Source organism: Schistocerca cancellata, chromosome 1 (assembly GCF_023864275.1).
Source record: "Schistocerca cancellata isolate TAMUIC-IGC-003103 chromosome 1, iqSchCanc2.1, whole genome shotgun sequence".
NCBI lineage: Eukaryota > Metazoa > Arthropoda > Insecta > Orthoptera > Acrididae > Schistocerca > Schistocerca cancellata.
The window spans coordinates 653,625,176-653,643,766 of NC_064626.1; the positions used below are offsets into that span (position 1 = coordinate 653,625,176).

An 18,591-nucleotide genomic window follows, 5' to 3' on the forward strand; every position below is an offset into this window, starting at 1 on the left:
GGAGGGTGTTTTGATCTATGGCTGCTTAACACATGGGTAGATGATAGGCCCAAACCACCACATTTACGACACTGCAAACTTCAACAAACATTAAGATATTTCTGTTTCGCTCACAGTATCTTCATTGATTGCAAAAAGAAAAAGCTAATCCTGGTCCATTATGAGATTCGAGTACAATTCTAATACCACCATAACCATCATTAGGTCAGTTCAGCTTTCCTAGGGAAACACAACATGTATGGAGACTGCCAGCCCTGTGAGGGCAGGAAAGCTCGTTGCTCTCTCTTTGGGCAGACCAAGTTATGATTTGTTACATTGTGGGCAACAGTCACAATAAAGTATCAGAACTGTACTGTTGAGGTGAAGGGCATTAAAAGTGTTCCTATACAAAGTTCAGGAGTGAAAAGGCCAGAATAAGAATAAAACTGGGGTGTCAGCAGAACAAAGGAAGCTTCCTCACACTAGATTAGTGACAGTTGTTTGGACAACAGAATACCAGGCTTTTTCCTTAACAGAAGGAAAATTGCGGTGCTAGATTCTCTCAGGGGACACCTGACCCAGGACATTAAGAATCTGTTTTCAAAGACAGACATAGTAATTTATGATGGCATGACCTCACAACTACAAATAATGGATGTTGTGACTTTTTAAGGGAGTGTCTTTTACAAAAAGACCATGCCCTTACTAAACAATTCGTAAATAACTGATGCTGGGCCAGTGGAAGAGTCTCGACTGAAAATATAAGGAATGGATTAAAAACAAAGTTTTGCATATCCAATGTTATGGCTGGCTCGGAAGCTGAAATAATTTGGGAGGAGTAAAAAAAAAGTAAGCTTACCAGTGAAAATAATGTAAATTAAAAATACTACCACAGACTACATGGTAAACAAGAAAGGAAGTGAAGACAAAATTAATGTAAAACAATTCTTTATTTTATTCCTTCTTGTATTACCAAAATTTGGGCAATCAATAAATAGCATACATTTAGAATACATATAACCTTTTTAGGCAGATACTTTATATCAACAAAACACACTGTAATTTTGACTAGTCACATATGTAAAAAATAAAAAGGGTGCACACAGAATTGTGCAAACATGGACAGCATACTAAATATTTCTCATATCTGCACATGTATTGCATAACCAATATACGAGGGCTATCCACAAAGTACATTACGTTTTGGAATTAAAAATAAATAAAGTATTGGAAATTTTTTTAATTATATACAGATGAAAGCCACACTTAAATACTACTTTTCTACATAGTTGCCATTTAAATTAAGGCACTTATCATAGCGATGGACGAGATTGGAAATTCCTTCGTCGTAAAATTCGGCCGCCTGCGCCTTCAACCACGTGGTTACCTCTTCTTTTGGGACAGAAAAGGTGTGATTTTTGTGGATTTCCTGGAAAGAGGCACTACAATAAACTCTCAAAGGTATTGCCAAACTCTGCACAACCTCAGAAGAGCAATACAAAACAAGCGCAGGGGAAAGTTGGGCTCAAAGATCTTGCCGATTCACGGCAACGCCCGGGCCCACACGGCAAATGCCACTCGTGAAGTTCTCGAATCTTTTAAGTGGGAGTTGTTTCCTCACCTGGCACCGAGCGACTTCCACTTATTCCCAGCAATGAAGAAGTGGTTGGCTATGCAGCGTTTTGATGACGACGCACAGCTTCAAGAAGAGGTAACCACGTGGTTGAAGGCGCAGGCTGCCGAATTTTATGACGAAGGAATTTCCAAGCTCGTCCATCGCTACGATAAGTGCCTTAATTTAAATGGCAACTATGTAGAAAAGTAGTGTTTAAGTGTGCCTTTCATCTGTATATAATAAAAAAAATTTCCAATACTTTATTTATTTTTAATTCCAAAACGTAATGTACTTTGTGGATAGCCCTTGTAATTAATCTTATGTTACATGTGCCCCTATCAACGATGATTAAATACAGTTTGTTGAGAATATGAAACAAAACTTTAAGAATTGTGTGAAGATGTATGTTTGTCTCAAAATCACTTATTCTACACTGAATTTCATAAGCTTGAAGAAGTCAAAATTTCAAGTGTGTGTCAAAATTTCACTACATCAAGTTGGGAGAAATGTCTTAAGATCTGCCTCGCTGTTGCATTTTGTGTTACTGCTTCTTTAAGAGTGTACCACATTTTTACTGTTGTAGTTATGTCTACTTTTTATTCTTTGAATAAAGTGATTTCACAGTTCTTGCACAAAATTTCCTATAGTTAATTGGTTATCACTTATGTTTACTCAGTTACGCAGTGTTACCAAGATATGCTGGATTAACAAGGCAGAGTTAGCTGTACTCTCATGTAATTCACTAATGATGCTTACAGGTAAAGTACCATCCCTAGATGATACGAAAATGCAGGCAGACAATATTTCCACTGAACAGTTGTTAAGTGTGGATAAATGTGAAGTAATTCCCATAGTAATGAGAGAAAAGCATGTAACATACAGTTACACAATTAGCTGTAAAATACCAGAGAATTAGAAATTTAGGGGAAATATTTCAAAGCAACACAAAATATGACTAACTCTTGAAATCAAGAGTAAGGAATGTGAATGGAAGACAAACTGAGGGTCCAAAAGTTAGGGGAAGGGTTGTCCAATTCGAAGTGTATGGTATAATATTGCAGTTAGATGTCGTGTATGGCGAAAGTACAGAAAATATCTGCAGCCCAAGGCAGAATTCAGTAAGTTAATCAACTTTGAACATAAAATTATAATGAGGGAAAGATGCACAAATAATATCAAATCACAAATTACATAAAAATTAGGATTTCCAAGGCTTGTCTCTTTCTTGGCACCTATACAGTGCTCAACAATTGGCCTGGAACAACGGTGGCATGTAGCTTAACTCAATGAACCCTGGTTTCAGTTGTACTTAGCTGACAGGTGTATGAATGTGACATACGCTTGAAGCAGCTATAAAATCCTGTGTTTCTGCAAGGGTGTACCCAAGTAGGATGTGGCTCAGTTATGCTCTAGGCTCTGTTCAAGTGGTCACAATGTGGCCCCACCGTGTGGCTGCAGGGAGTAACTACAGATACACAGTATGTGGAAATTCTTGCAGATCATTTTCATCCACTTCTGGTATCAGTGTACCAGTACCCTGGTGAAGTTGCTATGTTTCAACAGGACAGTATGATCTCATAGCTTTTAGCCAAGTCACTGTATTAACACTTCCATGAATTCATTGTCATAGCTTGGCCCTGCACTCTCCCACATCACCCGATTTTACCCAATCGAGCATTTATAGGATGCTGTTGATACCTGTGTATGCTCTATGAACCCAGCACCAAATATGCAAGATTAATTGTGGGTAGCATAAGCTGCCCAACACCTTGTAGAGTTCACACTGTGTGTTACAGCGGTTTTGAGAGCATGCAAAGGAGCAACTTGCTATTAATGTAACATCTAGTGCTTTCCTATGACTTTTGCCCATTGAGGTGTTAGTTACAAGTGTTTCAAGTAGATGCAGTACAACCAGTTCTACCATACTGCTGTGTTCTGACCCTTTATAACTGGCATAAAAGTTAACATCACCCCCCATCCTCCCCAAGTGCATAGGCACACACATGTACGATCGTAACATCTGATCAGAAAAAGAGATTATGACAGATGTTCTTTCAAAACTATGCTTGTAAAATGAGAGAACCACTATTGGAAGAACAGTTCAACAATTATGTGCCACCACCATATACTGCAAATTGGGACCATGAGAGTAAGGAGAGTGATTGTGAAGATACCAGGAGAGTTAGGTAGCAATTTTCTTATACTCCATAAGCAACCAGAATGGGACAAGACATTATTGGTATTAAGAACTATCCACCAAACACCAGTCAGCTGATTCTGGAGTACATACATTGTGTATGCAGAGAAAGGTTCGTAGAAAAATTATGGGAATTACTTGATAAACTTGGACATACATGTAGTGCGTTTATAACATAATTGTAACATACAGGGAGGTAGGTTAGCACATTTGAGAAACTGGCCGGGAAGGGTGCCACGAGTAGATGGCTACTAATCATTGCTCTCTCCCTCCCTCACCGGGGGGGGGGGGGGGGGGGGGGGGGGGGGGCGGGCACATGTGCATGCCAGTTATAGAGACTGAATACTGGAACAGTATTCTAGAATTGGTTGCTCTACACTTTCCCAGTGCCCTTTCAACAAATGCATTGGTAAGCAAAACTGGAGGATGTACTTTTCCTTCAAATGTTATCGCTGCCAAGTATCATAGCTTGATGAAACTTTGACCCTACACTGAACTGTTACAGTATAGTACAGAAGTGAAAGAAATGGATGTAATGAGATTAATAGAAATGACACTTTTATTCATAGACTGTAATAGACTGAGTTATCACGATTGGTGATGGTCCCCTGGACGTTACAAAAGGTGGGACATGGTTTGTAACAGGGTGTGTGGCCACTATGGATGGCAATGCACACTCCCATGCTGGCCACAAGGTTGACGAGTTCTTGTTGTAGAAGCACTTCACTTCATTCCTCCACCAGCACAGTTAACAGCTGCTCAATGGGATTTAAGTCAGGGCGACAGACTGGCCTGTCCATTTGCGAAATATCCTTTCATTTAAAGAGTTCCTCCACATATAGTAGTTTGGTGTGGTTGCTCATTGTTATTCATAAAATTAAGTCAGGTCGAATGCACTCCTGTAAAGATGTACATGGGGAAGGAGTACAGGGTCACAATAACATTTATGACCAGTGTACCATGTTCAAAGATTTGGAGGTCAGTATGCCCCTGCAACATTATGCTTCCCCATGCTTTAACACCTGGCCCACCAAACAATTATGTTCCCACCTCTTGCCGTATGAGGTTATGTAATGCATCCTGGAACACTGTCAAACAAGATCATTTTGGTGCTGCAGGAGTTATGGTGTGAGGAGGCACAATATTGTAAGGGCGCCTAAAGCGCGGAACACAGTACACTCATGAGTCAACATTATTGTTACAATGTACTCCTTCCCCATATATGTCTTTTCAGGGGCGCCTTTTGCCCCGACTTCATTTTTATTGACAAAAATGTGCAACCAACTGTAACAGCGCAAATGGAGCATCTCTTGAAATGAGGGTATTCAGTGAATGGACTGGCCTGTCCATTCCTTGGCCTTAAATCCCATCAAGTATGTGTGGAATGGGTTGTTCAGGAGACATACTGAAGCACGTCCTGATACACAAATCATCATCCAGCAGTTCTATAGTGCACTGGAGGAGGAATGTAACATCCTACAACAATAACTCTTTTGCAACCTGGGGCCAGCATGGCAGCACACTGCAGAGCACACACTGCCATTCATTGTAATCAAAAACCTATTAAGAACTGTGTCTCACCTTCTGTAATGACCAGGGGACCATCTTGAATCACAGTGACTGCAGTTTAATTATTATCTTTAATAAAACTGTCATTTCTGTTCACCTCACCTCATTGTGTATTTCTTTCAGTTTTATTCTGCACTACACTGTTAGCAGTTCTTTCTATGAGGGTGATTTTTAATAAGAACAGATTTTTAACAGAGTAAGAGAAACTTACTTTATAAACATAAATTTTATCAAAAACAGCAATATGCATATTTTTCACTTTTGAATATAGTTACCATAAACATTTAAACATTTGTCAATTTGCAGCAACAACTTTTGGATCCCAGCATCATAGAACTCTGCCACTTGACCACTAAACTAGTAACAGTTTCTTTCGTCATTTTCCAAGTGCTTTCCACCAAGAAACTCCTTCAGTTTTGGAAACGGATGAAAGTCTGATGGTGCTAAGTCAGGGATGTATGGTGGATGATCCAGTGATTCCCAATGAAACATATCCAGTTGCATCTTTATTCTTGCTGCAATGTGAGGCCTATCCTAGATTTGAAGTAAAACGCTGCCGCTGGAGAGCAGTTCCTGCTGTTAACTTTGAATAGCACCCCTCAGCTTTAATAATGTTTCACAGTACCCCTCTGAATTTATCGTCATTCCTCTTGGCAAAAAGTCTAACAGAAGACTGCCTTTTAGTTCCAAAACCATGGCCAAGATCTTCCATGATGAAGGTTCTTGCTTAAAATTTTGGGGTTTTGTCGAGGCATTTAAGTGACGCCACTTGCTGTACTGATGGTTATTCTTTGGAGTGTAGTGCGGAATCCATGTTTCATCACTGCTCACAACATGACTCAAAAACTCGTCACCATCCTTGAGGTAGCACTCCAAAACAGACAAAGAAAGTGCTGTTTGCTTTGTTTTTTGTTCTGTCAACATTTTTGGCACCCATCTTACACACTTTTTTTTTTTTTTTTTTTTTTTTTTGTAGTTAAGTTTGTCAGTTTCAGATGAGCTATACATTGAAGGAAAGAAAATCAAAAAGGTAAACACTTTCTGTTATTTGGGATCCATTTTATAAATCGAGGGAAAATCAGAGTCAGAAATCAATAAAAGAATTAGTAGCGGACGGAGGGTCATTGGGATGCTTAACTCAAGTCTTATGGAGCAGGAATGTAATGAGCAGAACTAAAAAATTAATATACAAATCCATATTAGAGAGTGTAGTTCTGTATGGAACGGAGACCTGGACAATTAACATAAAGCACATTAAAAAATTACAAGCTCTAGAGTTGGACTTTTGGAGAAGATTGGCAAGAATCTCCAGGGAAGAAAAGATAAGGAACACCGAAGTAATAAGGAGAATGGAAATAAAAGAAAGAATATATGACGTAATGGATAGGAAGAAATTACAGTGGTACGGGCATGTACGACGAATGGAGGAAGCCAGAATACCAAAACTGATAATGGAGTGGGAACCGGAGTGGAGAAGAAGAAGAGGACGACCTGTGACCACCTGGCTCCAAAATGTACAGCACACAATGAGGAGAATGGGCGCAGAGGAAGAGGACACGCAAGATCGAAACACCTGGAGAAATATTTTGAGAGTATAGTTTAAGAACGTTTATTGTTTGTATTGTATTTTCCAAGTAAATTATTATGTTGGAGATAAGCCTCTGTAATGAGGAAAAGCTAAAAAAAAAAAAAAAGTTTGTCAGTAACTATGTGAAAAACTACTGATATTGAAACTTGTTGAAATTTCCAGTGCGGCTTGTCAATAGTGAAGCATCTGTTTTGGCCAACTGCCTCATCAATTTTGTGTCAAATCTTCATTCAAGGAAGCAGGCTGTCCAAATTGTTCTCATCATGAACTTGTCTGTCCTTCATTAAACAGCCTGCACCATTTGACCTGCACCATAAACTTCAACACACTACTGGTGAATTTCAGCAGAATAACCTTTTTGGCATTTAGGAACCTAATAACTGAGTGCACTTCACAATCAGTAGGATTACTGATTGACACAGTGACATACGAAGCAGTATAACTGTACAACCAACACCAGCAGAGATGGGACATATAATGGCAGTGCACTGAAAGACTGGCCAAGAGTTGCTGACCGTGAACTGATGTAATGTGACAGGATGTGCGGACACATTGTGCTAAGAGTTCTTACTTTAAAAATGACCCTTGTATGTAGTTTCCAAGTTTCATTGAGGTATATTACTACTTGACGACGACACATTATGCAAAAGTTACTCCAGCCTGATGGAGATCTGGACTTTATGGCCTACAGTTTTTACTAGTATTTTGAAATTTAATAACTCAAAAACTTCAGTAGATAAATTAGAATGAAATTAGGACCAAATAATTTGCATACTGTGATCCCTATGTGAAAAAATTTAAAAACTGTGGATTACGTAGTGGGGTGAATACTGATTTTAATCTTATATACTGAACCATATGTAATTTTTATTTTAAGTATACTCTAGTTCCACACTACTCAGAATATAAGCTCTAAAAACAAATAATATTCTTCCTGCAATTAACTTGTTGAAACAATAAACCAAGAATATTTACCAATTTTTGTTTTCTGTTGTTTTTAAAAAACATTTTTAGAACTATAGCTCGAGCGTTTTGGATCGCTATCAGGTCGGATTGAGGAGGACATAGAAGCAATTCAGAGGCAGGCTGCTAGATTTGATCATCACACGAGTGTTACAGAAATGCTTCAGGAACTCTGGTGGGAGTCTCTAGAGGAAAGGAGGTGTTCTTTTCGTGAATCGCTACTGAGGAAATTTAGAGAACCAGATTTGAGGCTGACTTCAGTAGAATTTTACTGTCGCTAACTTACATTTCGCGCAAAGACCACAAAGATAAGAAAAGAGAGATTAGGGCTCGTAAAGTGGCATATAGGCAGTCATTTTTCCCTCGTTCTGTTTGGGAGTGGAACAGGGAGAGAAGATGCTAGTTATGGTGCGAGGTGCCCTCTGCCACGCACAGTATGGTGGATTACGAAGTATGTATGTAGATGTAGAACTGAATTTTTTCTCCTAAAAATTTGAGAACGCATGACATCCTACAGCTTAAACTATTTATATGCTGTTGAACAATGTGGTTCACTGTGTAGGCAAACACTATATTATTCAAGCAAAATTTTGGTCCTGTAGCTTTAATACTGGATGAGATAATGAAACTTAAGTATGCAAAACTGTTGATTGCAGGAATTTGAAACTTCAGATGTGCATGTCATATTGTTCTCAATGATAACACATCGAAACATTCCAGCTCCATAATGTTGGTTCTGAGTGTCCTTTTCATCTTGTTCAGTTTTCTTTCTTTTCTTTGTTATGCTTTTGGCAGATTTTTCAGCTTCAGCAACATATTGTCAGCCCACTTTTTATGTTAGCCCCACCTCTGAAGCCCAATCTGCTTGTTACTCCATCATGAAAACATATTATTGCACCTATCACAACAATCTGAAAAACTGACATACCAACAAAAACAGTTTTTGGCAAGTCTCCCCAAATGCAGCTACTCAAGCTTTCATTTGGATTCTGTGTTCAGCCATGTAAAAATTTTCCAGAAGTTCAGAATCTTAAAGATCTCATATATTGGTGTTAGTTCTACCATACAGTTTTTGGCATGGAGTGCACATGTGTGTGTTTTTGTGTATTTGCTTCACACCTAAAATACACTGTACCACCAATGAAACTGGTGTAGGCACGCAAATTCAAATACAAACATATGAAAACAAGCAGAATATGGTGCTGTGGTCATTATCAAGATTTAAGTGAGTTTGAACATAGTGTTACAGTCGGCGCATGAGTGATGGGACACACTGTCTCTGAGGTAGCTATGAAGTGAAGATCTTCCTGTATGACCCTTTCGTAAGTGTACTGTGAATATCAGGAATCCGGTAAAACATCCAATCTCCGACATAATGCTGGGTCATCAACAAGTGTCAGCATGCAAATCATACAACGAAATATGGGCTTTCGGAACCGAAGGCCCACTCGTGTACCCTTGATGACTGCATGGCACAAAGCTTTACACCTTGCCTGGGCCCATCAACACCAACACTGGACCAACGATGACTGGGAACGTGTTGCCTGGTTGGACAAGTCTTGTTTCAATTTGTATTGAGAAGATGGACGTGTACGGGTATGGAGACAACCTCATGAATCCATGGACCCTGCATGTCAGCAAGGGACTGTTCAAGCTGGTGGAGGCTCTGTAATGGTGTGGAGCATGTGCAATTGGAGTGAGTGATGTGGGACCCGATACATCTATTGGGCAATTCCAGCAGGACAATAAGACACCCCACATGTCCACAACTGTGACAGAGTGGCTCCAGGAACTTTTGAGTTTAGACACTTCCACCGATCACCAAACTCCCCAGACATGAACATTACTGAGCATATCTGGGATGCCTTGCCATTTACTGTTCAGAAGAGATCTCCACCCCCTCTTACTCTTATGGATTCATGGTGTCAGTTCCCTCCAGCACTATTTCAGACATTAGTTGAGTCCATGTCACGTCATGCTGCAGCACTTCAGCACGCTCGCGGGGGTCTTAAACAATATTAGGCAGGTGGACCAGTTTCCTTGTCTCTTCTGTAATCTACCTGATTGACAGAAAGATTGATTTCAATAAACCTCTGCTCATAGTACAGTCCATATGTTCAAGGATATTAGACAAAGGAGTTGCTATGGAAATAGCTGCACCAAAATTAAGTAAGAAGACATTGTAGGCAAGATTTTGTCTTTGACATCAGTGTGACGGCCACGCATTTATGCATTGCATTCACTTTGGAAAGCCATTCAAACACAAAGTGATGAGGTACTTATACATTTTTAGTATTGGTAAGAATCACAGAATTTTATTAAATAAAAAAGTTTCAGTTTTCGGGCTCTCATGATATGCAGGTCCCCTTAAAGCTTGCACAGCAGTGTACACTGAGTGGCCCAAAGTCTTAATAAAGCACTAGATGTAATATTAAAGCAAGTCACTCCTTCACAAGCTCTAAAATGCAGTACCTCTAAGGCACAGTTTAAGATGTAATGTCTCGGACTTGTATTTTCATTGAAATCACTTTCTGACTTATGGTTACAAAGTTAGTTGTGGGGTGAGTCATCTGAAGAAGGCATGGTCCACATTCAGCCGATCACACATGAACTGTAGCTGCAGGAACAATTGATTTGTTGTATGTTGTGTGAGACTGAACAATGTCTGAAGCAAGCTGTCAAATGTTACTCAGTAGGAATGTTTTGATGGACCTCTCTGAGGTCGGGGATTGCCGTATTGAGCGAGTCTAGAGAAATGGATTGTATGTTATGTGCCATGACAATGCTACAAACCACTCTTGCAAGACACCTACAGTGGCAAAGAGGGAGGAGGAAATGATTGCCTTCACCATCGAATTGATAAATTGAAAAAGCTGGAGCACAAACGGATCTGCAAGCTTTCAGAAACTTATAGTCTTTAGGCAGCACTGCTGTTTCAACCCAACAGAACGGATATGGACCCAAATAAAAGTTTATGTTACCAACAATAATGAAACAAATAGTACTATCTGCACTCAGCAACAAAACTGTTAGGAAAATGCCTCTGCAGATTAGTAGAAAGCTGTCAATCAAATGCAGCATGGCAGAATGAAGACTGATTTATAATGGCTTAACAAATGAGTCAGAATGAAGCTTGTCTCAGGAACAAAGTCTACACCGCACAAAAGAAATCCTCCTTACTACTTTAATTATAACTGTTGTAATACTATGGCAGTAAATTTTGTATCACTATTCCTTCTTCCAACCACTAAGTTTCCTCATCTTGATTAATAAGCACAAAGGATTTCTTTTTGTTATGTTTCAAATACATAGAAAATTTGTTCAAAAAACACAGTAACAGGCTGATTATAAACTTAGCACTCTGTTTCTTGGAATGAAACCAAACAGGGAACAGCTGAGGTTTTCATCCACATGGGCAGCACCACACACCACATATAACTCTAAACTATCTCATATTACAAATCTCGACAGTGTCTCACTTTGGAGCAAATGTATTCCTAAGATTTAATTTGCATAATGTGTTCACCAAAGTTCAATGACAAAAAAATTTCTGTCATGTCAAACTTGATTATCTCATCAGGAAATAAAACATTTGTATACTTTCCATATATCACCTTGATAGTTCATTATTGCACATAAAACTTTATTAACATACTGCAGCTCCACTGGAAAACAGTAATGCCAATTCCATCTATGTACATCAAATAGTTCGGGCTTGAAAAGTTGAATTAAATGTAGACTATGCGTTTGGTCTGTGCAAGACATGACAACTCTGCTCTGTGCTTCACTGTGTTCCATCAGGTGTCAGCACTAAAGTAATTTTGAACAGACTATAAGTAACATTATAAAAATGTTATTTCACAACATCTTTCATGTTTTGGTGGATGTATTGTTACTACTTCAAAATACATTCCTTCATATCTTATTTATTTTGAATTACTGTCCCCTGTTCAAGAAGTGTGTGGTTTAATCAATTTTGCAAAATTTTTCCATTTTTATTTTACAAGGTTTTGCCTACAATGAGCATATGTCATGAAACAAATAAGCATAATAGGAGAAACAATGAAAGATACATTGCACCCAATTTTTTTCTGGAATTGTTTAATGTTTCTCTTAAATGTAAAAGGCAAGATTTTCTCACAAAACATCACACTCTCCATAGTTGTGTTATTTTTATCTCAGCACCATTATTTTGTACGTTACCTGTTGCCCAAGACTGTCACTATTAGAAACGCTACATAAATATTGGATTCCTGAAGGAGGTGATCTTTCAGGAAATTATCCCAGGTTATATGGCAGAACATTTTAGACTGCTGTGAATCTGTATCTTCTGAGATAGCTGGATTATTTATTTACAATGGTGTTATAGTATCACTGTTACTGCATTAATGGTCTGTAATTCTTGTTGGAGAAATCTCTCTTAACACTCATCCTGTCCAGACAGTACCAATAAAGATCCACCAATGCCATTACTTCTATGTAGCTGCTACGTATTTGATGTCTCGCCAAGCGCCTTTTTTAAGTAATTTGTGATCTTAAGTGTAGCAGCAAGAGTACGCATTATTTCTTCTCCCATGCATGTTGCATTCCTAACTGTTGGAGAAGGGAGGCATGTTGAGTAGACAGGTTTCTTCAGGTAGGAAAACTCGCATCAGAAACATTTGAAATGCTAACAAGGGCTAACAATAATGAATGTTTGTTAGAGGCAAGATTGTGAAAGTGGTTAGTGAGTGACTACTGTCACTGTATTATTACCCAAGTAGTAGTTTCCTATGAGAAGCTCAGACAAATGATGATGATGATGATGATTGGTTTGTGGGGTGCTCAACTGCACGGTTATCAGCGCCCGTACACGTTCGTAACCTTTGCCGAGTCCAATTTCACAATTTTCATGAATGATGATGAAATGACAAGGACAACACAAAATCCCCGTCATCTCGAGGCAGGTGAAAATCCCTGATCCCGCCGGGAATCGAACCTGGAACCCCATGCTCTGGAAGCAAGAACGTGACCGCGATACCACGAGTTGCGGACTAAGCACAGACAAGCCCATGCAAATTATGTAGAATCATCTTGTGCAGGACTGAGCTTTGATGCACTGGGGTAGCTGCATGTTCTCTTAACTGTTATTCAAACCATGCTGCAACAAGACAATCAAATATAAGATCAAATAGAAGTCTTTTTTACAAGTATCAATGTACTTTTAATGTGACTGATGAGAGCAAAAGGTTAAGGGCATTAAGATGTATAGTTAATAAAATATAAAGCAACCAGATGGAAAATTAATAAAGTATAATGATCCTGACCCTGCATCATTTTATGTCATTCATTTATGAAAGGCAGCAACTACATATAGCCAAAATAGTATTGACAAAATTGAAGAAATAGCTTTTGTACAACCTATGTTCTTTTGTTAATCTATTTCTTGAACTTTATATCAACGAGTGTGTGCAATATAAAAAAAAACCATGAAGGATGAGAAATACACAAAGAAAGTTTTCCAATTCAATAAATTCCTGAGATGTGCCTAATAGTACAATTTGAAGTGCGGAGCTTTCAAAAGGCAGGGACTATGTTCTAGTCAAAAGTTGGGCACACAGAATTAACCAGGCAAAAAGCAAACTTCAACAGAACATTTTAAATATATTCAACCAAAAAACTGGTGCACATAATTAATGTATCAGTTTAAAAGATACTGAAATGATTAAAGATTAATCTCTTGTTTGATAAACTTATGTAAGTTCTACACTTCCTCTATTTCTTTTAGTTTTATCATCGCTACTGAGCATAGTGGTGGCAGTGGTTAGCACACTGGACTCATTCGCGAAGACGATGGTTTAAACTAATGTCAATGATCCAAATTTATGTTTTCCATGATTCCCCTAAATCACTCCAGGTACATGCCGGGATAGTTCCTTTGAAAGGATACAGCTGACTGCTTTCCCTATCCTTGATGCAATTTGAGCTTGCGCTCCATCTCTAATGACCTCTGTGTCGACAGGATGTTAAACTCTCATCTTTCTTTTAGTTTTATCACTGCTGTTACGGCTATGGTTATCATCTCTCCCCTTCTCTCTCCAATCACCCAAGTATAGGAATTCTATTTAATTGGTGGAGAATGAGGATTTATTTAAGGAAATAACCACAAGAAAATGGGTCCATGTGACAACATGCTATATTTAGGTACTTAGCTGCTTTCCTCCCCCTTAAAGCACTAAAACTGAGTGGTACAGTTTAGGAGACACACTCATATTGGTTTCGTTAAATGTGTGATTAAATAGGAAAAAACTATTGACATATCTTTTCCTTTCCTTAGATAACAAAGCAGCAATGGTTGGTATTTTCTGTAATGCATCTGACTGCGTTAATCCCAATACCCAAAATAAAACTGCATTTTTATGAAACTGATAGCACAGCAGAGCAATGGTTGCCTTACCCAAGCAAAAGAATGCAGAAAGTTGTACCTAATAATCCAACTAATGTAAGTGGGGCATCACAGATATGAGAAGATATTTATGGAGTTCCACAAGACCCAATCTTACATGTATTATTATTTCTCGTACACAAATAATTTTCCATCTAATATACAATAAGCATTAGTTCTTTTTGCAGGTGAGACTACTGCTGCAACCAAGCACAGACACAGATACAGTAGAAATGATAAATAATGTTCTTAAAAATTATTATTGAATGGGTTTTCTGCAAATGCCCTCACTCTCAATTTCAATATCCAAAATACAATGTATTCAGTTAAGCACATCTAGAGGTATCACACTGATGACAAATGGAACACTTGGTGAAGAAATAATAACTAGGACGAAAATTTATAAAAATTTGGGTGTCCACACTGACATGAATTTAAAGTGGGGGGGGGGGGGGGGGGGTGGGGGGGGGGTGGAAGGCACTGTTACAACACAACCCAGTTCAGTCATATTTGCACTTCAAATCATAGCAAATCTCAGTGAAATATAAATTGGTAAGTAGACATATTTTATGCATTTCAATTCCAATATGTGCTATGGAATTCCGTATTTACCAGAGTATAAGACATCCTGAATGTAAGATAACTCTCCCTCTTTATTTTTTGTAAGAGGCTCCTTGAGAAAAAATTATTTTTTAACATATGACAAATCAAAATGATAAACTCTTATTGATGTAAACCATCTGCCTAAAAAGTTAGCATTGCACCTATTCCAAATTTGTACCTTTTATTCACGATCTATGTTTTGGCAAGGCAAAGAGACATATAGTAAAAAATTGTTTACATTAATTTTTATCTTCTGTTTTTTTAGCCTGTCCTCTGTGACACTACTATTTTTAATCATCACCGTCACCATACTAACAAGGACAGCTGTGAAACTTTTATCTTTGTTGTCACAAATACTTGGCTGTTTCTTCCAAATATGTTGAGATTTCTTGTTTTCTTCTGAGCAGACAGTGGACTTTATTTCTATACTGACATGAGAATGTTACAATGTGTTTAGCTACAAAAACATATTGTCTGCTCACAGTTCTCTCACTGGTTGTGCAGAACTGTGAGCATCAACACCACCGCTTCATGAAAAACAAAAGTATGCCAATGGCCCCAATCTAGCATCTCCTGCAGAAATGTAGGCTATTGTTGAGTATTTGTCCAATTTTAAGTTGGTTCAATTCCGATTACAGATGGAGCCAGGCAAACTGCATATGTTCATAACAAGCCAAAGTACACAGTCCCACGGTTGAAGGAAGTCGAAATTTGCTGCCAGCTCACCACACCCCTCCCCACATGCATTATTGTACTCTGCAAAGCCAGCGTCACAGTTCCCCACCCGGTCTTCCATAGTTCAGTGCTTGGGCAACAGCGAAACACAGACACAATATCTTCTAGGGTGCGGGTAATATGTAACTGTAACAACAGAACTAATACACATATAAAAGATCACAATCACGATTCAGCCCAATCCTCAAACTTCTACTCGTTGCGTGCCTACTGACTTCTGTTGGTACTATTTCCGCAATGGGCCTTTCCACCGTAATTTATTCTTGTGATAGTAATCGCAATCAGTTTAATGTGATTTATTAAGACATTTAACTCTGGTTTAATTCTCTCTCTCGTTTCATCTAAATGTATCCATCTTGTTCTAAGCTGATTAAATGCTGGTACTGTTTCTCTCCAGTATTGTAATTTGTAGACAGTGGCTGAATTTATCATTTGCAACCCATTTCACAAATCATTTTCTCATAACCAAATTAAAGATTGAATTTGGTTCGAAATCAAAAGATGATTCTTAAAGGACAAGATTTTCATCTTCGAATATTACCTTTACTTAAAAAGCACTATAACTGTATGTATATATGTTATCTATACATGTACAACATTTACTGCACATCTGTTCAATTGTAATGAAAGTCTGAAGTTGCCCTTACATTAACCTACCATACACTGTAAAAGTGTTTACTTCAGCAGCAATAGTTTAATCTGCAAATATAAGATGACCCCATATTTTTGAATGACGAATTTGGGAAAACATCTTATAATCGAGTAAATATGGTAATGTTCTGAGGTGACTCATCTTTATGAAAGAAAGTTCTCATAGCTCAAAAACATACAATAAGAATAATGTGGTCCTCTTATATACACCTGTTAAAGGAGTTAGGCTTTCAGAATACTGCTTCACCATGTATGCATTCTCTCATGAAACTGGTTGTAAATGACCCACTACAGTTTAAAAGGAATTGTGAAGCACATAATTACAATATCAGAAGAAAAAATTACATTTGTTACTCCACGTTAAAGTTGACTTTAGGCCAAAAAAAGTGCACAACACTGCCATCAAAATTTTTGATCACCTACTCAAATTATTTTTTAAAAGAACAAAAATGGAAAAGAGAATACCTTTTAAATGGTCAGCATGTAGCCATATTTACATACGAACGTACACAATGAATGTAAAATGACTCATTCCATATCATTATCATTAATTGTACAAATGAGCCATGGAACATCAAACTAACATATGTTCCACTAATGTAATGCGTGCGCATGTGATTGGGAAGAACGATGACCAATAACTGGGCGAGAGGCAATAGGATAGGGATTTGGTACTGGCGATTTAATTCTTGTACATGCGGATAAGTAACATGTGGCACACAATGACATGGAGCAGTGAACTGAGACAGGGAGATAACATAGAAGGAGAATAGAACAAATAAAGTGGGGCACATAAGGGGAAAAGTGGTGGTAGCATGTGTCAAACGGTGGCTACTACGGTCGCAGGTTCGAATCCTGCCTTGGGCATGGATGTGTGTGATGTCCTTAGGTTAGTTAGGTTTAAGAAGTTTTAAGTTCTAGGGGGCTGATGACCTCAGATGTTAAGTCCCATAGTGCTCAGAGCCATTTGAACCTTGGCTACTGGAGACTAAAGCCCAGGAGGATTTGGAGGCATCGCAGGATGTATTGTAAGGACAATTCCTAGTCACGTAATTCAGAGGAGCTGGTACTGGAGGAGGTTCATCCACATGACATGGGTTGTGAAACAGACAGGGTTTGGAACAGACTGCATGTCACCTAATAGGATTGCTGAAAGAAAACAAATTTAAATGTGGTGACAGTGTATGAGTTTCCTGGACACACACACACACACACACACACACACACACACACACACAAAATAAACATGGAGGTACTGAATCAATGCAAAACATTGCAAAAAAAGAATTTAAAACTAAATATTTTCCTCATTATAAGGAAATGCATGTTACCAGATTCTCTTACGTCACCAAATAATTTCCTGTATTATAATGTTTCAAGTACACGGTTACATTAGGCCTAAATCAGTTGATTTCAATACCAACCTCTCCGATCTAGGCATATCCACAGTACGCCATGATGGTCCAGCATCTCCCTTTCTATCACCAGATCCTTGCCATGTGTCCCGGCCATGCATGCCACTTCCTCCATCCATTGGAAGTAACTGCTTTACAGTAGGTGTACTGGTACCAGAATGCCACATATCGCCTGAGCGATCTGCATATCTCGTATCTGTTATTTCACGACAACAATGAAATGAAAATACAGTGATTAAACAATACACTGGTTAACAACACTGGGCATATGTAAAACTGTCTGGAGGCCCTAACGTGTGCAGAAATAATCTTCACATTAGCTATCTCTGATATTTTCAGTTTAGATACATAATGAACATAAAATGTGATGACTTTGCATCAACTTACTGTTCCTGAGAAGGTGAAAATAAACAGTAAAGAAGTCCCCCCCAACTAGTCACCAACTGAGATGGATTGGTAAGCTGGATTGGTAAGCTTCAGCAGATAAACTACAGGCTTGCTTGACAAATTTTGTATTTTGAAGTGAGCACAAATACAGGCGTCATGGTGCTCCATCTCTGAAGATCTATAGGGATCAGCTCAACAATAATCTTAAAAATCTAGATAATGACCTGAGTAACTAATGTACCACAGCAGAAAATCTTACTCACTATCCCACAACCACATCTACCACTTTCCCACTTAAAATGTAATGTTGAAAACTGGAAAATGAGAACTGAAAGAGATACGAACTTCAGCCAGCCACATCACCCTCTTAATATGTATATGTAAGAGAAAAATTAACATTTGTGATAAATGGGAATGTTGCCCCAAAATGTAAAATTAACTGAACTATTTCATCAGCAGTAGTTT

At 38.4% G+C, this 18,591-nt stretch overlaps 1 protein-coding gene across 2 annotated transcripts in view; it reads right to left on the minus strand.

Moving 5' to 3' along the window:
- The window catches only part of LOC126183477 (scaffold attachment factor B2-like), a 166,379-nt gene that overhangs the window by 1,746 nt on the left and 146,042 nt on the right, over positions 1-18,591 (minus strand). For both annotated transcript variants that reach the window (XM_049925505.1, XM_049925498.1), the window contains exon 16: positions 17,749-17,935. In XM_049925505.1, the coding sequence (XP_049781462.1) occupies positions 17,749-17,935 (187 nt within the window). The remainder of the gene's footprint in view (positions 1-17,748; positions 17,936-18,591) is intronic.